Raw genomic sequence first — 24,352 nt, forward strand, 5'->3', positions numbered from 1 at the left:
TGACGTTACTTTCGCGGGGTCGTTACTTTCGGAGGGTCGTTACTATCGGAACTTTACGGTATCGAGGATCCTGGCACTTGCGCGCGTTATACACTGAAACTTTTCATTGCTACCAAAACCTTTGGGATTTGTTGCAGCTTTTGGTTAGAAAGCTGAGTGAATATAAAACTGCGTCGAGGTCTGTCTGGGTAAACAAACTCAACGTTAAGATACTGCGAAAATTCAGTGGCAAATTTGGCTCCTGTAATGGGATGGTTGATAGGGTAAAGAGGAATAGAGACAATGGGACGACTTATTCGAATTCCTGAGCTTAAAGTTAACGAAATTTGTGCGTTTGAAACTGAAGCACCCTGAACTTGAAAATGAGTCACCCTGAACTGGAAACCGAAGCAATCGGAAATCGAAACTCGGAAAACGAAACACTAACCCTGAATACGCAAAGATTACCAAAATAGGAATTAAGAATGGGATATTTTAAGGATTTCAACTGAATAATATGTTTTAAATACTATAGAATGGTTATGTCATCTGTCCTAGTTACAGGACTTCCTTTGATATTCTACTGCGGTTTATTAGGTCAATTAGTTTATTCCGAGCACCGTGTGTTGGGGTGCGTCAAGTTGGTGTTCAGAACTGTGGACCAACACTTGTCAGTTTAATCATCACTCATTTTATAACTTGTGACTCATGGAACAAGTGCTTCTTTTAAAATATTGATCATCAAACCCCGTCCTACACCAAGCCATGTGACCATTTCAGCAGCAACTAAGGTATGCAAAATGTTTTCCTCTGACAAAAACGTTAAACATAGAAGCATTTAATTATGGATTATATTTATAACAATACAGCATTAACGGTCCAAATCAGGAAATGTGCGCGCGTATTCGACAATGGCTGGACAAAGCTAGCGAATTTAACGTTACTAAGTTAGTTTTGGTAACATAGATTTTGACTGAGTGCCGTATTTTAACTGTTTTATTCATAAGGGGGGAAAATATTTAGAAAAATCTCGGCAAGCGAAGTGGGTGATATATACTTTTGCCGTCCTGATTCCAAATTTTAGTCTCCTCTCTTATTTTACTGGTTTGAGGAAAGCCTCACAGACAATCTGATCAACCCTGAATTAACTACTGCCCAGTTAAAAAAGCCAAGAAGTAGAAAATTCCAAGCGAGTTTTTCTTCAATCTTCCGGGTGAGTTGACAAAAATGTGTAAATTGCAAAGCGCCTTCGACTAGGTAAGTAGGAATTGAACAATAGGCCCTGAAACGTGAAAAGAAGCTCCGGCGTTTCAAGCTAGTATTTTCATTCCGTGAAGAAGACAGCAAAGTCGAAACGTTGGCTTTTGTCCCGTCCCTGAACGCTTTATTTATCAACTCCTACTTGTTCTTCATCTTAAACATGACCGCCACTCCGCCTTTTTATTTATGGCTTCAAGCCATCATCATTCCAAAAAGTGTTGGAAAACTTCGTTACGATGGCGGAAATTAAATTTCAGCGTCATATTAAGATGTTTTCAAAGAACAAAAACACCGGAACACTCCGGCTAAAATGGAAGCAGGCAATGAATTCAAAACTTTCTTTTTTTATTGTTTTCTATTTTTATTGCTAGTCGGTGGGTCAATAGAAAATGAAACCTTTTTGAAATATGGCAAAAAATCCCTTGCGCTTGCGTAGACAGTAAGACAGGCATCTGTTGTCATTCTTTTTTATAAGTAAGCGCATAAAATAAGCCTGTTCTGCAGGCTAGTGTTTAGGTCGCAAACCAGGCCTTAAAGACAGAAAAAGTGTCCTCATGAAATCTAAATTTGAAAGCTCAATTTCACTTTTAATTATATGTTCCAGAAAACATATAACAGTATAAATAACAATAAACACAGGAAAAAGCTTGATGAAAGATAGTTTTACTGCCATTGAGGTTTGCACTGTTAGCTATCAAATATCGGTATGATACAGAGGACGACGACGGCCTCACTTTCCGCGCTAAACGGAAGTGGATGAAAATTATTCACGCACCATGATAAACAGTAAAGTCGACTGACATACTGTGCAACATGGTAAGCTAAAACAGCGTTGCATCCTGTTTTTAGTCCGCTATGATGACATAAATTGTCATTATACTTTGAAACTGTTGTACGTTAATGTAATATTGCTAGCAGAAAGGTTTGGGTGCATACACACTGAAAATGAAAAAGTTGACTTCATTGTTACAGTGTGTGTCCAGTCATAGTTCAGCATCTAAATTACAGTTACACTTTATAAACTGAGTATACTGATTAAATATTTGATCTCGCAGCATCTATGGCAAGCAGTGAAAGCAAAGCCATACCTGAAAGTGACGTCACACCAGCTAGTGAGGAGACTTTGGATTTTGATGATGACACTTCGAAAGGTGAGGCGAGATGTTATTCTCTTAACAGAAGTCGTTGTTAAACTGTTCGATATAATCTTCACAGTCGAAGGAGAACTGAGTCAAGCGCATGGGTGAAGATACGGCAAACTCCTCCGTAGATCCGCCAGAACTAGTTACAAACTCTTTCCGGTTTTCGGTGTTGTTTGTTTGTTGTTGTTTTTATTTGCATGTTTGTTTGTTTGATTGTTTTTATAATGTTTAATCAGTTGTTTCTGTTGTTTTTATTTGAAGCATATATTAATTCAACGTTCACACAAACATTAAGGCTTCTAGCCTGCGAATGGAGACGAATTTCCGGCTGTCGCTTCGCAGGCAATAAAGGTTCAGGCTCTCATTCAATGAATGAGAAATCCGATTCCGGTTTCGATCAGCCGCCGCTATTTTGCTACAAGCGTTCATCACTCCGTCGTGGCGGAGTGATGAATTTTTTTTTTGGCGGATTCAGATTTCAAGACCATATTAGCAATTAAAGCAGAAACAAAACAAGAACAAAGAACAACAACAACAAAAAAAGCGTGAATACTCGCGAAAAGGAGGCAGGAAATGAATTCAAAACCTTTTTTTGACACTTTCTTCACCCCCCTCCGAAAAAAAAGTGAATTAATTAGCCGATGGCAAAAGGCAATCTTTATTTAAATGGCCAAACTCATGCAGATATTATTGTGCTATACTATTATTAATACATTGAGTCAAACTGGAGTTAATTTCTGTGTGATAATTTAAGAAAACTTGGAACCTAATTTAATTGTCGAATTCACTATTGACACTTTGCTTGACGTTCTACTGTACAAGTAAGGGTAAATAGACATTAAAATTTTGGAAAACATTTTCACTGGATATAAGCACAGCAAACAACAAGTATTGTTTCATAAACTATGAATACATTAAAATTTCGTTTTCCATGTATAGCTGAAGTCACATTAGTTCTAACTGGCGCATCATATGACCAAACGAAATAATAAAAAATCTGGCGAAAGCAAAATATTTGGACTTTGTATTTGCGTGGAAAGAAAAATATGTTTCGGACAGTAATAATAATAATAATAATAATAATAATAATAATAATAATAATAATAATAATAATAATAATAATAATAATAATAATAATAGTAACAATAATAAACAAATTTAATACTTATATAGCGCAAAATTCATTATATGTATATGATTTAATGCGCTTTACAATAAATTAAAAAATATCTAAAAGAAACCGCAGGAAATATGATAGTTAAATAACAAAATGGACAAAATTAAATTTAACAATAAATTAAAAAGCGATAAAAAACCTATATAGTACATAGTCTAAGAATGTTTAAGCAATTTACGTTTTCAGTTGTTTCTTAAAAATATTTACACTACTTAAAGCCCGAGGGCTTTCCGGAAGAGAGTTCCATAAAAATGGGGCAGCTACCGAAAAAGCTCTGCCTCAGTGGTCTTGGCAGATCTAATTGTCCGGCAAGTTTATAAATTACTAAAATTTGATCTTAAATTATAATTTGGAATTGCCTTTGAATGATATAATATCACTAAGATATGCTGGTGCTTGGCCATGGAGAGCTTTAAAAGTCATCAAATTTACCCTGAAAATGATCCTAAATTTAACGGGTAACCAATGGAGATTAATCATTATAGGTGTATTGTACGAATAACGTGCTGTATTCGTCAACAACCTGGCGGCAGCGTTTTGAACGCGTTGTAACCTATTAACGTGTACGGCAAGCAAACCATATAATATTGCATTACAGTAGTCAATTCTGCTTCAAAAGGCAGATATTTTCTTATACGTCCTATGTTATATAGCGAAAAGAAAGCTGATTGACATGTTTTGTGTATATGGCTGCGAAACTGGAGATTAGAATCGAACCAGACAACCAAATTCCTAGCTTCACTGACTGATTTTACTTGCGTCTCACCAACCATAAGGCTGTCAGTTCTAACTTTGCTAAGTTGCTGGCGAGTTCCAAAGAGCATGAATTCAGACTTGTCTTTATTCAGCTTTAATTTATCAACAATCAGCAACGCCCTTACGGCCCTGATACATCTTTCCATAGCACCTCTTGCTTCCGTCTCACCCATTGAACTGTCTGGCCTGAGCGACAAATCAAGCTCAGTGTCATCAGCGTACGCATGCGCATTAGGCAAATGGTTCTTGATAACCTGGGAAAGCTTTCTCGCATAACCAGAGAACAGAAGTGTTCCGAGGCATGACCCTTGAACCCTTTCTTCACCCGTCGTGCAGCGTGATAAGCTGAAACAACGTTGTAGCCTATTTATATCCTGCCAAGAAATAAATTGTCATTATACTTCGAAACTGTCGCCCTCTAAAGCAAATTCATAACTGCTGGCAGAAAGGATTGCTTGTATACAAACTGAAAATTTAAATTTTCAGGTTTAAAAAAATTCACTTTACTGTTACAGTGTGTGTTCAGTCATAGTTCAGCACCTAACTTATAGTTACATTTTATGAATTTAGTATACTGATTAAACATTTCATTTCATAGCATCCATGGCAGACAGTGAAAGAGAAGCCATACCTAAAAGTGACGTCACACCTGCTGGTGAGGACACTTTGGATTTTGATGATGACAGTTCGAAAGGTGAGGATTTATGCTATTATCGTAGCAGAAGTCGTTTTAAGACTGGAAAACCGTTCTGCTTTACGTTAAGAAGCTTTTATAGACACACGACTTTAACGTAGCATATATTTGATAAAGTACAGCTTTTCAATTTCATTCATCTTAAGTTTTTATAATTATTGTTGTCTGCGATTTTATATCTATTTTCTTTTTCCCTTTGTATATGAAAAGCGCACTTGATCATCCTATATGGAAAGTTGACCTCTATAAAGTTTACAGTTACACTTATAAGCTGAGTATACTGATTAAATTTAAATATTTGATCTTCCAGTATCCATGACAGGCACTGAAAACAAAGCCAAAACTGAAAATGTTGTCAAACCAGCTGGTGAGGAGACTTGGAAGTGTGATGAGGACACTTTAAAAGGTGAGGATTTATGTTTTTCTCTTACCAAATGTCATTTTTAGACTGGAAAACTGTTCTCTGTTAATCTTCACAGTTGAAAGAGAACTGAGTTTCAATCTTAGAGAGCTGATTAAGTATTCGATTGCATTTCCCAGCATCCATAGCAAACAGTAAAAACAAAGCCACACCTAAAAATGACGTCACTCCAACTGATAAGGAGACTTTGCATTTTGATGATGACACTTCGAAAGGTGAGGATTCATGTTATCCTCTTACCTGAATTCGTTGTTAGACTAGAAAACTGTTCAATTTTAATCTCCACTGTTGTAAGAGAACTGAGTTAAGTGCATGGATAAAGAAATAGCAAACGCCTCTTAACTGTAAACCCTACCCTCTCCTCCCCTAAGTGTAGACCTGCCAGATTGGATAAAACATTTCTCTGCATTTTTGTTTTGTGTGCTTTTTTGGTTTTGCTGTCTACTTGTGTGTTTATTTTTTAATGGTTTGTTTGTTGGTTTTTCTTTCTTTCTTTATTTACTTATTTATTATGGGATGAAAAGTGTGTACTGTCTCATAGTTAGTGATAATTCGTAATTCTACTAGGGTATTGCTGTATAACATGCAATGCTGTTTGTAATGGCAAGGTTTGTGTGGACACTGCAGTGAAATGTAACAGTTCTTCTCAATACTGGAATGTTTCTCTTTGTCCAGTATCGAACATACAGTTGACAATAAGTCCATGTATCGCTGATTATTTAAGCTAAACCTAAAAGTATTCGTTTTCCCAGCATCCATGGCAAACAGCGAAGTCAAAGCCAAACCTGGAAGTGACGTCACACCAGTTGGTGAGGATACTTTGGATTTTGATGATGACACTTTGAAAGGTGAGGATTCATGTAATTCTTTTATCAGAAGTCGTTGGACTGGAAAATTGTTCAATGTTAATCTCAACAGTTTAAAGAGAAGTGAGTTCAGTCCATGGATACAGCAAACTCCTCGGTAGATCCGCCATAACTACTTACGAACTCTTTCCGGTTTTCGGTGTTGTTTGTTTATTGCTGTTTTTTTTTTTTGCATTTTTGTTTGTTTGATTGGTCTTGTAATGTTTTATCGTTTTCTGTTTTCTTTTAATTTATTTCTTACACTTGTTCATTTAACGTCCACGCAAACATTGAGGCTTCAAGCTCTCAGTAAATGGGTAAAACAAATCCAGTCCCGGGTTTTGATCAGCCGCCGCCGCCTCCGCTTGAGTACTAATTAAGTATTCGATTGCATTTCGCAGCATCTCTAGCAAGCAGTGAAAGCGAAGCCATACCTGAAAGTGACGTCACACCAGCTGGTGAGGAGACTTTGGATTTTGATAATGACACTTCGAAAGGTGAGGATTTATGCTATTATCGTAGCAGAAGTCGTTTTAAGACTGGAAAACCGTTCTGCTTTACGTTAGGAAGCTTTTTAGACACACGACTTTAACGTAGCATATATTTGACGGAGTACAGTTCTTCAGTTTCAATTATCTTACGTTTTTATTATTAAGTATTCGATTGCATTTCGCAGCATCTCTAGCAAGCAGTGAAAGCGAAGCCATACCTAAAAGTGACGTCACACCAGCTAGTGAGGAGACTTTGGATTTTGATGATGACACTTCGAAAGGTGACGATTCATGCTGTTATCGTAGCAGAAGTTATTTTAAGACTGGAAAACCGTTCTTCTTTACGTTAAGAAGCCTTTATAGACACACGACTTTAACGTAGCATTTATTTGATGGAGTACAGTTTTTCAATTTCATTTATGTTAAGTTTTTATAATTATTGTTGTCTGCGATTTTATATATATTTTCTATTCCCTTTGGATGTGAAAAGCGCACTTGATCATCTTATATGGAAAGTTGCGCTATATAAATTTTATACTTACACTTATAAGCTGAGTATACTGATTAAATTGAAAAATTTGATCTTCCAGTATCCATGACAAGCACTGAAAACAAAGCCAAAACTGAAAATGTTGTCAAACCAGCTGGTGACGAGACTTGGAAGTGTGATGATGACACTTTAAAAGGTGAGGATTTATGTTTTTCTCTTACCAAAAGTCGTTTTTAGACTGGAAAACTGTTCTATGTTAATCTTCACAGTTGTGAGAGAACTGAGTTTTAATCTTGAAGTACTGAGTAAATATTCGATTGCGTTTCTCAGAATCCATAGCAAACAGTAAAAACAAAGCCAAACCTGGAAGTGACGTCACGCCAACTGATATGGGAACTTTGAATTTTGATGGCGACACTTCGAAAGATGAGGATTCATGTTATCGTCTTACCAGAATTCGTTGTTAGACTGGAAAACTGTTCAATGTTAATCCTCACAGTTGTAAGAGAACTGAGTGAAGTGCATGGATGAAGAAATAGCAAACGCCTCTTAACTGTAAACCGTACCCTCTCCTCCCCTAAGTGTAGAGCCACTAGATTGGCTAGAAATTTTCTCTAGATTTTTGTTTTGTTTGTTTGTTGATGTTGTTGTTGTTGTTTGCTTGTGTGTTTGTTTTTTAATGGTTGGTTTGTTGGTTTTTCTTTATTTCTTTATTTACTTATTTATTATGGGATGAAAAGTGTGTACTCATAGTTAACAATTATTCACCGAAGTGGAGGTGAATAGTGATGGAGGTAAATATCCATCACTTTCACCGACACTGAGGTGAATAATAATGTTTTAGTATATACCACGCAAGCTGAATAAGAAGTGGACCAAAAATTACTTTATTTTTGACAATATACCGACAACTGGCGGGAAATTTTAAAATCTAGCGCGCCGCGCGGTAAACGATTTCTTATTTTAGAAAGTTCCGTCTCGCTTTTTTGTAGACAAATAAAACTTCTGTATGCACTTGTTCAGTTGCTCACGTGTCTTTTCTTTGATTGTTGTGTGAAATGTGTCCTGTTGTTGAAACCATACTACAAAACATTAGATGTTTCATTGTTTACATTGTAATTATAGTGCTCGACAGTTTTCGTAAACAATGCATTGTATTTTTATTTTTTGCCTTAGAATATGAGGTTTGAAAGATGAAATAACTTACCATGTAATGCCGTCAAACCAAAATTTGTTGTCATTTTTTTATTTTTTGTAATAGCCGTCTCTTTTATCGAAATATTTTCCTCTTAAGTAACCGTGGCGAAAAAGGAAGCCATCTTGTTTCTCTTCGGTTGCTCGGAGGTGAATAGTACTTGGCTAATCACCTCCGAGCTAGCCAATCAGCGCGCGCGAAAAGCGCTATTCACTTGTATGGTATATACTAATTAGTGATATTCATAATTCTACTTGGATATCGCTATATAACATGCAATGCTGTTCGTAATGACAAGGTTTGATTGGACACTGCAGTTAAATTTAACAGTTCTTCTCGATACTGGAATGTTTGTCTTTGTCCAGTAGCTAACTTACAGTTGACAATAAGTCCATGTTTCGCTGATTATTTAAGCTAAACCTAAAAATACTCGTTTTCCCAGCATCCATGGCAAGCAGCGAAGTCAAAGCCAAACCTGAAAGTGACGTCACACCAGTTGGTGAGGATACTTTGGATTTTGATGATGACACTTCGAAAGGTGAGAATTCATGCTATTATCGTGGCAGAAGTCGTTTTAAGACTGGAAAACCGTTCTGCTTTACGTTACGAAGCTTTTATAGACACACGACTTATTTGATGGAGTACAGTTTTCAATTTCATTTATCTTACGTTTTTATAATTATTGTTTTCTGCGATTTTATATATATTTTCTATTTCCCTTTGCATATGAAGAGCACACTTGATCATCTTATATGGAAAGTTGCGCTTTATAAATTTTACAGTTACACTAATAAGCTGAATATACTGAATATATTTAAGTATTTGATCTTCCAGCATCCATGACAAGCACTGAAACCAAAGCCAAAACTGAAAATGATGTCAAACCAGCTGGTGAGGAGACTTGGAAGTGTGATGATGACACTTTGAAAGGTGAGGATTCATGTTTTTCTCTTACCAGAAGTCGGTTTTAGACTGGAAACCTGTTCAATGTTAATCTTCACAGTTGAAAGAGAACTTAGTTAAGTGCATGGATGAAGAAATAGCAAACGCCTCTTTACTGTAAACCCTACCCTCTACTCCCCTATGTGTAGAGCCGCCAGATTGGCTAGAAACTTTCCCTGGATTTTTGCTTTGTTTGTTTGTTGTTGTTGCTGTTTGCTTGTGTGTTTGTTTTTTAATGGTTTGTTCGTTGGTTTTTCTTTATTTCTTTATTTATTATGGAATGAAAAATGTGTACTCATAGTTAGTGATATCTCGTAATTCTACTTGGGTATTACTGTATAACATGCAATGCTGTTCGTAATGACAAGGTTTGAGTGGACACTGCAGTTAAATTTAACAGTTCTTCTCAATACTGGAATGTTTGTCTTTGTCCATTATCTAACTAACAGTTGACAATAAATCCATGTATCGCTGATTATCTTTGCTTAACCTAAAAGTATTCGTTTTCCCAGCATCCACAGCAAGCAGCGAAGTCAAAGCCAAACCTGGAAGTGACGTCACACCAGTTGGTGAGGACACTTTGAATTTTGATGATGACACTTTGAAAGGTGAGGATTCACGTTATCCTTTTACCTGAAGTCGTTGGACCGTAAAACTGTTCAATGTTAACCTCCACAGTTGAAAGAGAAGTGAGTTCAGTCCATTGATACAGCAAACTCCTCCGTAGATCCGCCAGAACTATAGTTGCAAACTCTTTCCGGGTTTTGGTTTTGTTTGTTTGTTGCTGTTTTTATTTGCATGTTTGTTTGTTTGATTGATCTTGTAATGTACTGTCATTTTCTGTTCCCTTTAATTTATTTCTAACACTTGTTTATTTAACGTCCACGCAAACATTGAGGCTTCAAGCTCTCAGTCAATAGGTAAAACAAATCCAGTTCCTGGTTTTGATCAGCCGCCGCCTCCGCTTGAGTACTAATTAAGTATTCGATTGCATATCGCAGCATCTCTAGCAAGCAGTGAAAGCGAAGCCATACCTGAAAGTGACGTCAAACCTGCTGGTGAGGAGACTTTGGATTTTGATGATGACACTTCGAAAGGTGACGATTCATGCTGTTATCGTAGCAGAAGTTATTTTAAGACTGGAAAACCGTTCTGCTTTACGTTAAGAAGCTTTTTTAGACACACGACTTTAAGGAAGCTTATATTTGATGGAGTACAGTTTTTCAATTTCATTTATCTTAAGTTTTTATAATTATTGTTGTCTGCAATTTTGTATATATTTTCTATTTCCCTTTGCATATGAAAATCGCACTTGATCATCTTATATGGAAAGGTTTGCTATATAAATTTTACAGTTACACTTATAAGCTGAATATACAGATTAACTTGAAATATTTGATCTTCCAGCATCCATGACAAGCACTGAAAACAAAGCCAAAACTGAAAATGACGTCAAACCAGCTGGTGAGGAGACTTGGAAGTGTGATGATGACACTTTGAAAGGTGAGGATTCATGTTTTTCTCTTACCAGAAGTCGGTTTTAGACTGGAAACCTGTTCAATGTTAATCTTCACAGTTGAAAGAGAACTGAGTTTTAATCTTAGAGAGCTGATTACGTATTCGATTGCATTTTCCAGCATCCATATCAAACAGTAAAAACAAAGCCAAACCTGAAAATGACGTCACGCCAACTGATAAGGAGACTTTGAATTTTGATAAAGACACTTCGAAAGGTAAGGATTCATGTTATCCTCTTACCTGAATTCGTTTTAAGACTGGAAAACTTTTCAATATTAATCTTTAACGTTGTACAGTAAGAAAAATGAGTTAAGTGCATGGATGAAGAAATAGCAAACGCCTCTTAATTGAAACCCTACCCTCTCCTGCCCTAAGTGTAGAGCCGCCAGATTGGCTAGAAACTTTCTCTTGATTTTTGTTTTGTTTGTTTGTTGTTGTTGCTTTTTGCTTGTGTGTTTATTTTTTAATGGTTTGTTTGTTGGTTTTTCTTTATTTCTTTATTTTCATGTTTATTATCGGATGAAAAGTGTGTACTCATAGTTAGTGATATCTCGTAATTCTACTTGGATATTGCTGTATAACATGCAATGCTGTTTGTAATGGCAAGGTTTGTGTGCACAGTGCAGTGAAATTTAACAGTTCTTCTCAATACTGGAATGTTTGTCTTTGTCCAGTATCGAACTTACAGTTGACAATAAGTCCATGTATCGCTGATTATTTAAGCTAAACCTAAAAATATTCGTTTTCCCAGCATCCATGGCAAACAGCGAAGTCAAAGCCAAACCTGGAAGTGACGTCACACCAGTTGGTGAGGATACTTTGGATTTTGATGATAACACTTTGAAAGGTGAGGATTCATGTAATTCTCTTATCAGAAGTCGTTGGACTGGAAAATTGTTCAATGTTAATCTCAACAGTTGAAAGAGAAGTGAGTTCAGTCCATGGATAGAGCAAACTCCTCCGTAGATCCGCCAGAACTAGTTACAAACTTTTTCCGGTTTTCGGTGTTGTTTGTTTATTGTTGTTTTTATCTGCGTGTTTGTTTGTTTGATTGATCATCTAATGTTTTATCGTTTTCTGTTTTCTTTTAATTTATTTCTAACACTTGTTCATGTATCGGCCACCCAAACATTGAGGCTTCTAGCTCTAAGTCAATGGCTAAAACAAATCCAGTCTTGGGTTTTGATCAGCCGCCGCCGCCGCCGCTTGAGTAGTAATTAAGTATTCGATTGCATATTGCAGCATCTCTAGCAAGCAGTGAAAGCGAAGCCATACCTGAAAGTGACGTCACACCTGCTGGTGAGGAGGCTTTGGATTTTGAGGATGACGCTTCGAAAGGTGAGGATTCATGCTATTTTCGTAGCAGAAGTCGTTTTAAGACTGGAAAACCGTTCTTCTTTACCTTAAGAAGCTTTTATAGACACACGACTTTAACGTACCATATATTTGATGGAGTACAGTTTTTCAGTTTCAATTATCTTAAGTTTTTATAATTATGGTTATCTGCGATTTTAAATATATTTTCTATTCTCTTTGCATATAAAAAGCGCGCTTCATCATCTTATAAAGAAAGTTGCGCTATATAAAGTTTACAGTTACACTTGTAAGCTGAGTATACTGATTAAATTTAAATATTTGATCTTCCAGCATCCATGACAAGCACTGAAAACAAAGCCAAAACTGAAAATGTTTTCAAACCAGCTGGGGAGGAGACTTTGGATTTTGATGATGACACTTTGAAAGGTGAGGATTCATGCTATTATCGTAACAGAAGTTGTTTTAAGACTGGAAAACCGTTCTTCTTTACCTTAAGAAGCTTTTATAGACACACGACTTAAACGTAGCATATTTTGATGGAGTACAGTTTTTCAATTTCATTTATCTTAAGTTTTATAATTATTGTTGTCTGCGAATTTATGTATATTTTGTATTTCCCTTTGCATATGAAAAGCGCACTTGATTATCTTATATGGAAAGTTGCGCCATATAAATTTACACTTACACTTATAAGCTGAGTATACTGAATAAATTTAAATATTTGATCTTCCAGCACCCATGACAAGCACTGAAAACAAAGCCAAAACTGAAAATGTTGTCAAACCAGCTGGTGAGAAGACTTGGAAGTGTGATGATGACACTTTGAAAGGTGAGGATTCCTGTTTTTCCCTTACCAGAAGTGGTGTTTAGTCTGGAAAACTGTTCTATGTTTATCTGCACAGTTTAAAGAGAACTGAGTTTTAATCTTAGAGTACTGATTAAGTATTCAATTGCATTTCCCAGCATCCATAGCAAACAGTGAAAACAAAGCCAAACCTGAAAGTGACGTCACGCCAACTTATAAGGAGACTTTGAATTTTGATGATGACACTTCGAAAGGTGAGGATTCATGTTATCCTCTTACCAGAATTGGTTTTTTAGACTGAAAACTGTTGAATGTTAATCTTCACAGTTGTAAAAGAACTGAGTTAAGTGCATGGATGAAGAAGTAGCAAACACTTCTGAACTGTAAACCGTACCCTCTCTTTCCATAAGTGTAGAGCCGCCAGATTAAATAATAACTTTCTCTGGATTTTTGTTTTGTTTGTTTGTTGTTGTTGCTGTTAGTTTGTGTGTTTGTTTTTTAATGGTTTGTTTGTTGGTTTTTCTTAATTTTTTTTTTATTTACTGATTTATTATGGGATGAAAGGTGTGTACTCACATTTAGTGTTAACTCGCAATTCTACTTGGATATTGCTGTATAACCGTGCAATGCTGTTCGTAATGACAAGGTTTGGGTGGACAATGCAGTGAAATTTAACAGTTCTTTTCAATACTGGAATGTTATCTTTGTCCAGTATCGAACTTACAGTTGACAATAAGTCCATGTATCGCTGATTATTTAAGCTAAACCTAAAAGTATTCGTTTTCCCAGCATCCATGGCAAGCAGCGAAGTCAAAGCCAAACCTGCAAGTGACGTCACACCAGTTGGTGAGGATACTTTGCATTTTGATGATGACACTTTGAAAGGTGAGGATTCATGTTGTTATCTTATCAGAAGTCGTTGGAATGGAAAACTGTTTAATGATAATCTTCACAGTTGAAAGAGAAGTGAGTTCAGTGCAGAAATAACTACAAACTCTTTCCGGTTTTTGTTGTTGTTGTTTTTTTTATTGATCTTGTAATGTTTCATCATTTTCTGTTTTCTTTTTATTTATTTCTAACACTTGTTCATTTAACGTCCACGCAAACATTAAGGCTTCAAGCTCTCAGTCAATGGGTAAAACAAATCCAGTCCCGGGTTTTGATCAGCCGCCGCCGCCGCTTGAGTACTAATTAAGTATTTGATTGCATATCGCAGCATGTCTAGCAAGCAGTGAAAGCGAGGCCATACCTAAAAGTGACGTCATACCAGCTGGTGAGGAGACTTTGGATTTTGATGATGACACTTCGAAAGGTGAGGATTTATGCTATTATCGTAGCAGAAGTCGTTTTAAGACTGGAAAACCGTTCTGCTTTACGTTAAGAAGCTTTTATAGACACACGACTTTAACGTAGCATATATTTGATGGAGTACAGTTTTTCAATTTCATTTATCTTACGTTTTATAATTAAGTATTCGATTGCATATCGCAGCATCTCTAGCAAGCAGTGAAAGCGAAGTTATACCTGAATGTGACGTCACACCGGCTGGTGAGGAGACCTTGGATTTTGATGATGACACTTCGAAAGGTGAGGATTCATGCTATTATCGTAGCAGAAGTTATTTTAAGACTGAAAAACCGTTCTGCTTTACGTTAAGAAGTTTTTATAGACACAAGACTTTAATGTAGCATATATTTGATGGAGTACAGTTTTTTCAATTTCATTTATCTTAAGTTTTTATAATTATTGTTGTCTGTGATTTTATATATATTTTCTATTTCCCTTTGCATATGAAAAGCGCACTTGATCATCCTAAATGGAAAGTTGGGCTATATAAATTTTACAGTTACACTTGGAAGCTGAGTATACTGATTAAATTTAAATATTTGATCTTCCAGCATCCATGACAAGCACTGAAAATAAAGCCAAAACTAAAAATGTTGTTAAACCAACTGGTGAGGAGACTTGGAAGTGTGATGATGACACTTTGAAAGGTGAGGATTCATGTTTGTGTCTTACCAGAAGTCGTTTTTAGACTGGAAAACTGTTCTATGTTAATCTTCATAGTTGAAAGAGAACTGAGTTTTAATCTTAAAGTACTTATTAATTATTCGATTGCATTTTCCAGCAACCAAAGAAAACGGTAAAAGCAAAGCCAAACCTGAAAGTGACGTCACGCCAACTGATAAGGAGACTTTGAATATTGATGATAACACTTTGAAAGGTAAGGATTCATGTTATTCTCTTACCAGAATTCGTTTTTAGACTGAAAACTGTTCAATGTTAATCTTCACAGTTGTAAGAGAACTGAGTTCAGTGCATGGATTAAGAAATAGCAAACGCCTCTTAACTGTAAACCCTACCCTCTCCTCCCCAAAGTGTAGAGCCGCCTGATTGGCAAGAAACTTTCTGTGGATTTTTGTTTTGTTTGTTTGTTGTTGTTGCTGTTGCTTGTGTGTTTGTTTTTTAATGGTTGGTTTGTTGGTTTTTCTTTCTTTCTTTATTTACTTATTTATTATGGGATGAAAAGCGTGTACTCATAGTTACTGATAATTCGTAATTCTACTTGGATATTGCTGTATAACATGCAATGCTGTTCGTAATGACAAAGTTTGAGTGGACACTGTAGTGATATTTAACTGTTCTTTTCAATACGGGAATGTTTCTTTGTTCAGTATTTAACTTACAGTTGACAATAAGTCCATGTATCGCCGATTATTTAAGCTAAACCTAAAAATATTCGTTTTCCCAGCATCCATGGCAAGCAGCGAGGTCAAAGCCAAACCTGGAAGTGACGTCACACCAGTTGGTGAGGATACTTTGGATTTTGATGATAACACTTTGAAAGGTGAGGATTCATGTTATTCTCTTATCAGAAGTCATTGGACTGGAAAACTGTTCAGTGTTAATCTTCACAGTTGAAAGAGAAGTGAGTTCAGTCCATGGATACAGCAAACTCCTCCGTAGATCCGCCAGAACTAGTTACAAACTCTTTCCGGTTTTCGGTGTTGTTTGTTTGTTGCTATTTTTTATTTGCATAATTGTTTGTTTGATTGCTCTTGTAATGTTTTATCATTTTCTGTTTTCCTTTTATTTATTTCTAATACTTGTTCATCTAACGTCCACGCAAACATTGAGGCTTCAAGCTCTCAGTCAATGGGTAAAACAAATCCAGTCCCGGGTTTTGATAAGCCGCCGCCGCCTATTGACTACTAATTAAGTGTTTGATTGCCTATCGCAGCATCTCTAGCAAGCAGTGAAAGCGAAGCCATACCTGAAAGTGACGTCACACCAGCTGGTGAGGAGACTTTGGATTTTGATGATGACAGTTCGAAAGGTAAGGATTCCGCATGCTATTATCGTAGGAGAAGTTATTTAAGAGTGGAAAACCGTTCTTCTTTACGTTAAGAAGCTTTTATAGACACACGACTTTAACGTAGCATATACCTGGTGGAGTACAGTTTTTAATTTCAGTTATCTTAATTAAGTTTTTATAATTATTGTGGTCTGCGATTTTATATATATTTTCTATTTCCCTTTGCGTATAAAAAGTGCACTTGATCATCTTATATAGAAAGTTGCGCTATATAAAGTTTACAGTTACACTTATAAGCTGAGTATACTGATTAAATTGAAATATTTGATCTTCCAGAATCCATGACAAGCACTGAAAACGAAGCCAAAACTGAAAATGTTGTCAAACCAGCTGGTGAGAAGACTTGGAAGTGTGATGATGAGACTTTGGAAGGTGAGGATTTATGTTTTTCTCTTACCAGAAGTCATTTTTAGACTGGAAACTGTTCTATGGTAATCTTCACAGTTGACAGAGAACTGAGTTTTAATCTTAGAGTACCGATTAAGTATTCGATTGCCTTTCCCAGCATCCATAGCAAACAGTAAAAATAAAGACGTCACGCCAAGTGATAAGGAGACTTTGAATTTTGATGATGACACTTCGAAAGGTGAGGATTCTTGTTATCCTCTTCCAGCATCTATGACAAGCACTGAAAACAAAGCCAAAATTGAAAATGTTGTTAAACAAGCTGGTGAGAAGACTTGGAAGTGTGATGATGACACTTTGAAAGGTGAGGATTCATGTTTTTTCCATCATTCACTGTTTACTTGTGTGTTTATTTTTTAATGGTTTGTTTGTTGGTTTTTCTTTATTTCTTTTTTGACTGATTTATTGTGGGATGAAAAGTGTGTACTCATAGTTAGTGATAATTCGTAATTCTACTTGGATATCGCTGTATAACATGCAATGCTGTTCGTAATGACAAGGTTTGAGTGGACACTGCAGTGAAATTAAACAGTTCTTTTTAATATTGGAATGTTTGTCTTTGTCCAGTATCTAACTTACAGTTGACAATAAGTCCATGTATCGCTGATTATTTAAGCTTAACCTAAAAGTATTCGTTTTCCCAGCATCCATGGCAAACAGCGAAGTCAAAGCCAAACCTGGAAGTGACGTCACACCAGTTGGTGAGGATACTTTGGATTTTGATGATGACACTTTGAGAGGTAGAGTCACGTCACTTACTTGCCCGGTTATCCCTAACATTAAATGTTGCAAAAACGTTGAGTCAACGGATGATAGCTAATGGAAAATGGTGCAGTTAAGGCCTTCTTTTCCTTTCTTATCAACACCCTCCCTGTCCTCTTTAATCCTATGGTGTGGTTATTTTCAACACCACCCTCCCCCCAATATAGGCCTTTTACCTCCCCATTATTAAAGAAAAAGTTCTTTGTTTATAGTGGAAATGCACTTAGCTACCCAAAGCTAGATCACAGGCATTCCACTCAGAAATAACGGGAAACAAATAATAATCAAATCGAACATAACATGCTAAACCTCCCAGCTGGCAGGAGACAAACCAGCTGGCTCTTTATAAGCGTGGCCGAGGCGGGACTTGAAAACCGGACTTCCGGATTTACATTAGGTTATACAATTATACAATTACATTAGGTTATATAATTTGGGGCTCAAATAAAAGTTGACCGTTGTTCAGGTTACTGCAGGGTCACTGTCAAGGAAATTTCTCTTGTTTTGGTCGAAACTGCTTAAGTATTTGACAAGGTACCTTTTCTCTAACTTCAAATTACCCTTAGAGCACCGAGAATAAAATATTAAAATTTAAAATATGTATGCTGAAAAATAGTATAGGGAATGTATACACACAATTCGCCATGACCTTACAGACAAATCACTCAACTTAATAACGAACAAAAAATCACTGAACAAAATACACCAACGAGCAAGCGACAACAAAGCACAACGGCTTAAAACAACATGACAAAACCACACACAGCGTGACAAACACAGTACTCCCAAGCCGGTGTCAAAGATCTTTTCATCATAGTTAATAGCCCAATTTCGATATATCGAAATTGGGCTATTGAGGGACTGGTTATGAAACCTTGCCATGTTAACAATGGTGTTGCAATTTATGTTGGAAGGGCCACGACCGTGCACAATCGTTTCTTTTAACTTTCATGCTACAGTTAAATATCTTCCTATTGGTGATTTCCTCCAACACATTTCAAGATCTATTGTGATTTGTGCACGGTCAACGCCAAAAATGCTTACAAAATATACAACACTATAATGAAGTAGTTTGACGGGCTGCATACGGGCTTAACCATTGCCTTTTAATAACTATATTTTAATTTTCTTCATTTAGCAATAGCAGAGGTTTATAAGAATGAAGGTAATGATGAATACGGGAAGAGGAATTTCCGTAACGCCGTCAACTTTTACACGGAAGGAATTAAAGTGAACTTCAAGGATGAAGAACTGAAAGCCAAACTGTATTGCAACAGGGCGGCAGCGCACTTTCGTTTAGGTGAGATGTTTTATTTCAATTTATTTATTTATTTATTCAGCATTTATTTAGTTACTGTATTTAAGCACAACTGAGTTGTGAAAATGAATTGGACCGTACCTGAATTCGTTTCCAGACGCTCTTTCGCTCGTTCTCCAAAACATTTTTCGCGCCGGTTTTAGCCGATTTTACTACGTCCTGCACCAACTAGCTTTCCTCGTGTCTCAGAGAACGCAGAGGTCTGGCCAGCTGCTTCAGCCTGAGGGTAAATAAATTTATTTATCTATTTATAATTTTTAGGGAATTATCGGGATTCACTAAGTGATGCGAAAGTTGCCACTGAATTACAACCATCCTATGCCAAAGCAATCATTAGAGGTAAGATGTCCTAAAATTGTAGACAAAAGAAAAAGAAAGTAACGAGTTAACTGCAAAAATGTACCGCCACGATATCTACCATACAATCTTTAAAGTGACGGCCATTAACAATGTTTTGCAAAATATAACTTAATATATAGATCATGACTCTATTACACCAGGTAGGCCAACGAGCCGCGAATTTATACAATATCCATCCGTTTTTAGAACTGGTTTTCTGTATCAGTGTGTATTACACGATGTATTATTATGAAGGATGCTACCTTGTATATATGCGATTTTATATGTTTCAACTGAAAGAACAGTGTATTGCTGCACATCGCCAGTCAATGATTGAACAGAAACATGTTATTATCTTTGAACCTCCCTACTTTTATCACACGTCGTGCAGATGTCTGACATTGCGCATGGCACTGAAACCCAATGACTACCAATCTCGTTCCCAGACCCCTCGTTACTCTTGAGATTGACTGCAATAAACTTTTTTATTGTATGAAGTGTTCGCGTCGCCTCTGTGTCCATATTAAGCGGGTTTCATCATTTAAAATACCATATTTATTGCGAAGACCGCTAAGCGGCTGTTCATAAAGTGGTGTTAGGTTGCGTTCGATTGACCTTATTCCAGAATAAGAATAAGCGAAATAGCTGTTAGATTTCTCTTTTAAGTAAATTTGGGAAGACATTTCTGCAAACTTTCGCTGACACATGATAATTTAAGAGCGATTTTGTATTTTAGTAACTCCAGAAACCTCGTGAGGAATTTATTGAAATTATTGTATGTATTCCTATTCCGGAATAGGGCCAATCGAACGCACCCTAGCTGTATTGCACAATGGCGATCCTTTTTCATCCTCCTCTACTGTCATTATCACGATAAGTACATGTGCGCAAACATAGAAACTAAATTTTGAAGTAAACTTACTTGACTTAAAAAAAATCAAGTTATCACATATGTTTTCTAGGAGCAAGTGCTTGTGTGGAGCTGAATCTGTTTGAAGAAGCGATCACGTGGTGTGATCAAGGATTAGCAGTATCCTTTGGTTCTTTCATGTAATATGTCAAAAACGAGGGCGAGTGCTTTATCACGGGTTCCAAATACTGAGAAACAGATGAAAGCACGAGGCCGCAGGCCGAGTGCTTTCATCTGTTTCGAGGTATTTGGAACCCGTGATAAAGCACGAAGCCCGAGTTTTTGACATGTCTTCTCAAATGAAACAATAAGAAATTAATCTCATTAAAATGCAAATGTTTGATCTCAGATGAAAAACATGTTTCATCTCAGATGAAAACCTGGTGGTGTTTCATCTGGTGTTTCATTGGGGTATCAAGATTCATCCACCTGACCGAAATGGAGGTCATTTATTGGCTTTTGACTGCATGAATTATTAATGAGTTTGAGAAGTAATGTTCAAAACACGAGCAGCAGTGTTTTATCGGGAAGCCGAGTGGTTTTAGACCCGATAAAATACATGCTGCGAGTTTTTGATCGGCTTCAAAAACATTCCTGGAAAAGCGTGTGTCAGGACAATTATGCTTTTGTGAACGTTGGAGAGTAGCATACCAGAAAAACATTAAACACCGCATACTAATAAGGAGGTGGTTTTAGCGGGTTTTAAACCACTGCACGTGATGTTTTGTCGACCCTTTGATAGCTCCATGGGCTTATGAATTATTAATGAGTTTTTGAGTGCAGCATAAACATTCCCGGATGTAATAAGGTTGTTTTCATAATGAAAGACAGTACTGAATTACGTGTATGTCTCCACGCAAAACGTGCGTTGCCCCCCCCCCCCCTGCAAAAAATAAATAAATAGATAAATCAATCAATAAATCAATAAAAAATGTCATGATTAGCATTTCTACGTTTTTATACTGCCACAATATAAAATATAGGATGCTCTGCAACTCACTTCCTCCCTAAGCAGTGACTGATTAACACAATTTTACAAGTGAAAGAAAGTTTTAGTATATGTATGTATATGCCTTATTATTCTTATCTGATTGCAGTAGTTGAAAGAGAACACAAGAGAACCACTTTAATGTACGCTATTTTACCCCGGCCTACTTTTACCGCAAAAAACCGCTTCAAAGACCATGTCAGGTAACAATCGAGTACCTTTGTGCTCGAGAAACCTGAGGTTCAAAGAAATTCACCGCCAGCTTCGTTGTAATGCTACAAACATAATTGCCTTTTATCCCGTCCGGGCGCTGAGGGCCGATTCGCACTAGAGATCTGGGAGACCCTCAAACGTTCGAGTTTTCCGATGAATTATGGCAAAAGCAGCCGATCAGGTACAACTAAAAATTGTGATTATAACGTCTCATCGAAATTAACCTGCTTTCTTTACAATGTAACAACCTTAACTTTGAAAAGATTGACAAAGAAAATGCAACGCTGTTGGAACTCAGAAGCAGGTCTCAAAAGGTATTGTTATTTACTTTCTTTTCATGAGTAGTTTCTTAGAAATAGATTTTGCGATAAAAATACACGCTAAAAGATCACGACTTTTCGACCTCTCCGAAGCCATTTTCAAGTGCGCGTAAAAAATAAAAACCTTAGCATAAATATATTACAAAGAGTTAAAAATCGGTAAGAATGTCATGAACGCTAAAATGTGATAAAACATGTCAATGATAAGTATTTATAAAGTTTAAGAAGTACATAACACAATGAAGTAACGATAAGGCTTGCTAAGAACTGGTCTAAACAAATAATTTAGCTCAGATAGAATCGCATTGTTTGTTGAGTGATGGTTTCGGTTCTTTGATGAAAAACATTTCAAAAAGAAGACAATCAAGTTTGTTTTGACACTTTCTTAATTATTTTTAAACTTCGCGCAATGGCATTTGGGGCCATGTTGTACTGCTCCCTCAGGTGGTTTCCCTTATGCTCCTCAATTCGCTGGTATAGGTGTCGGCACGTGTAGCCAACATAGCCTGCATCGCACAGGCCACACTGAAAGTGATACACAGCGCATTGTTGATTTACAAGGGGTGGCTTGTCTTCCCTCACTTTAATTTCATCCTTGATCTTCCGACTTGTGCACACCGGGATGATATCCACATTGATCTTCCGACTGAGGTCTCCAAGTTGTCTGTGCACTGCGTTTGCAGATTTCTGATTTTTGAAAGGCAGCACTATTCTGATTGGGGCTTCTTGCTTCTCTGGTACTTGCTGTTGGGTACGTGAATCCTCAGATACTTTTGAATCAATGAATTGGTGGATGGTATAGATCACAAGTTTGTCTGGGTAGCGTAGTCGGGAAAAGATCTCTTTGAGGCGTTCACATTCCTGATGAAAAAGCTTCCACGTAGATGAGAACTTAAATGCACGGTTGAGCATGGTTCAGCAATGACCGTTTATATCTACTGTTCACTTGGCTGTGGTAATGTAACAGTAGCCCCGTAACCGTTGGTTTCCTGTACACCTTCGTGTCTAACCGGCATCCATTCCTGATTATATCCAATCCCAGAAAGGGGAGTCTGCCGTTTTCGTCAAGCTCCATTGTAAAATCGATAGAAGGATGACTGTTGTTCAATGTCGTTAGGAACTCAGAGGCTGTTTCAAAATCAGGCATTGCGCTAAGCGTATCATCTACATAGCGTTTGTAAAAGGCAAGCATCTTGTTTTCGGTTTCTAGTTGTTTCTCGATGTTACACATGAATGCGTTAGCCATGAGAGGTCTCAGTGGCGAACCCATAGCAACACCATCCACCTGTTCGTATAGGTTTCCTTCGAATTGAAAAAGCTGATTTTTGGTTGCAATTCTCAACTGCTCTTCTCAGCTTTTAAACGTTTTAAGAAAGGTTTTCAAAAGGTATTGTTATTTATTTTACGTTAAAGCATAGAGGTTCTCTGTTTTAAAGCAAATAAGTGTTAGCATTAGATTACTCTTGGTAGGCCCTGTTTGTTAGGGTAGAAAACAGTTTTATTATTTACAATTTCCAACAGAATAAATGTCATTTAAAAAGGTTAAGCGCACGAGCGATCCGGACTAGACCTTATACTCTTAACCCTATTCAGGCTGCGTGCTGCTGCGTCAAGCTGGCGTTGAATACTTATAACTTCCTAAATAAAAAAAGCAAACACCACCAAACTTGGTGAATTTTCCTAAAATTTATTTGGTAACATTTTTATACAATAATTGTTTTTTTACGTGGCTTGCTGTTGTCATAGAAACAAGATCTTGACTGCCCAGTTTTTCTCCTCTTATAACTTTTACAATTTTACACCATTTGGTTCCTATTTATTGCTTTTAATAACTTCTCAACCAATTGGAGGATTTTCTGTGGTTCCGGAGATATCGGGAAATGCAGGTGGCAGATCTAAGAGCTCCACTTTGTGGAGCTCAAAGGAAACCGTTTTGGACATGCTATATACCATCCAAGTTTCACTGCTGAAGTCCCAATGGCTTTGAAGTTACGAAAGGGGGAGGGAACACAAAGTGACCCCTCGGGTTCAGTTCGAGAACCGGTTTGCCTTCGTACAGTGAACCAGAGCAGTGTTGGTTTTAAGAAAGATATTAGAACCCCTCGATTCAATGTCATCAAGACCGTGGATTCACTGGGGTATCCAGGAATTTTTGATGGAGGTGGGATGGGGTCCAAACTTTGATTCAAAAACACTATTGGAATTTTTTCGCGTCAAATTACCTATCCCCCAGACCTCCGAGTCCCCCTCCCTCTTCCCCCGCTCGCGGTTACACGTTATAATCAATTTAACACCAGTTTAATAGCCCCTTGCCGTGTACATGAATTCTTCTAGTAAAGGATGCACCCTTGGAACATCCTCCTCTTGTGCTTGGTAATAAAGGTTGTACAGATGTCGTCAATATCAACGTTAAGGTCATGATGCAAGCGCGTGAGTTCAAGTCCCGTCAACCGCTCCTCAGACATCCTGTTTCTGAGATGTGACTTGATTCTTCGCAAGCCGGAGAATGAACGTTCAGTTTTCGCAGAACTAACAGGGAGTGTACACCCAATTATAAGTAAAACTCGTATGTTCGGATATTTGTCCTCGTCAGCATGTTTTGCACACTCGATAAGATTTCCCGGTAGTTGTGAATTTTGTGTGCACTATTTTCAAAAGTTTTGCCATTACTTTAACTCAAAAAGAAGTG

General features: G+C 37.0%; 2 protein-coding genes across 2 annotated transcripts; both read left to right on the top strand.

Moving 5' to 3' along the window:
• The first annotated feature begins 581 nt into the window (after positions 1–581).
• Positions 582–23,847, top strand: LOC146463543 (uncharacterized). The gene is made up of 13 exons (XM_085084390.1): positions 582–770; positions 2,295–2,390; positions 4,913–5,008; positions 7,356–7,451; positions 11,662–11,757; positions 15,785–15,880; positions 16,914–17,117; positions 17,458–17,553; positions 18,714–18,875; positions 19,155–19,232; positions 20,195–20,262; positions 21,607–21,657; positions 23,653–23,847. Exons 2-13 carry the CDS (start codon positions 2,300–2,302, stop codon positions 23,845–23,847), a joined length of 1,329 nt encoding a protein of 442 aa, XP_084940516.1. The 5' UTR covers positions 582–770; positions 2,295–2,299.
• LOC146463544 (uncharacterized) lies at positions 12,065–15,426 on the top strand. The gene is made up of 9 exons (XM_085084340.1): positions 12,065–12,089; positions 12,153–12,248; positions 12,961–13,056; positions 13,822–13,917; positions 14,249–14,344; positions 14,524–14,619; positions 14,931–15,026; positions 15,161–15,256; positions 15,329–15,426. The coding sequence occupies exons 1-9, from the start codon at positions 12,065–12,067 to the stop codon at positions 15,424–15,426; spliced, it is 795 nt and encodes a 264-aa protein (XP_084940466.1).
• Positions 23,848–24,352: the final 505 nt, after the last annotated feature.

Source organism: Pavona decussata, unplaced genomic scaffold (genome assembly GCF_977016875.1).
Source record: "Pavona decussata unplaced genomic scaffold, jaPavDecu1.1 SCAFFOLD_175, whole genome shotgun sequence".
Lineage (NCBI taxonomy): Eukaryota > Metazoa > Cnidaria > Anthozoa > Scleractinia > Agariciidae > Pavona > Pavona decussata.

What these genes read in the sequence shown, in the direction of transcription:
- LOC146463543 (XM_085084390.1), top strand. Translation starts at nt 2,300, where the DNA reads ATGGCAAGCAGTGAAAGCAAAGCCATACCTGAAAGTGACGTCACACCA. An exon ending in TGATGATGACACTTTGAAAG is followed by an intron (nt 17,118 to 17,457) that starts GTGAGGATTCAT and finishes TCGTTTTCCCAG; the next exon opens with CATCCATGGCAAACAGCGAA. An exon ending in TGCCAAAGCAATCATTAGAG is followed by an intron (nt 19,233 to 20,194) that starts GTAAGATGTCCT and finishes TATGTTTTCTAG; the next exon opens with GAGCAAGTGCTTGTGTGGAG.
- LOC146463544 (XM_085084340.1), top strand. Translation starts at nt 12,065, where the DNA reads ATGGCTAAAACAAATCCAGTCTTGG. An exon ending in TGATGATGACACTTTGAAAG is followed by an intron (nt 15,027 to 15,160) that starts GTGAGGATTCAT and finishes TGCATTTTCCAG; the next exon opens with CAACCAAAGAAAACGGTAAA. An exon ending in TGATGATAACACTTTGAAAG is followed by an intron (nt 15,257 to 15,328) that starts GTAAGGATTCAT and finishes TAATCTTCACAG; the next exon opens with TTGTAAGAGAACTGAGTTCA.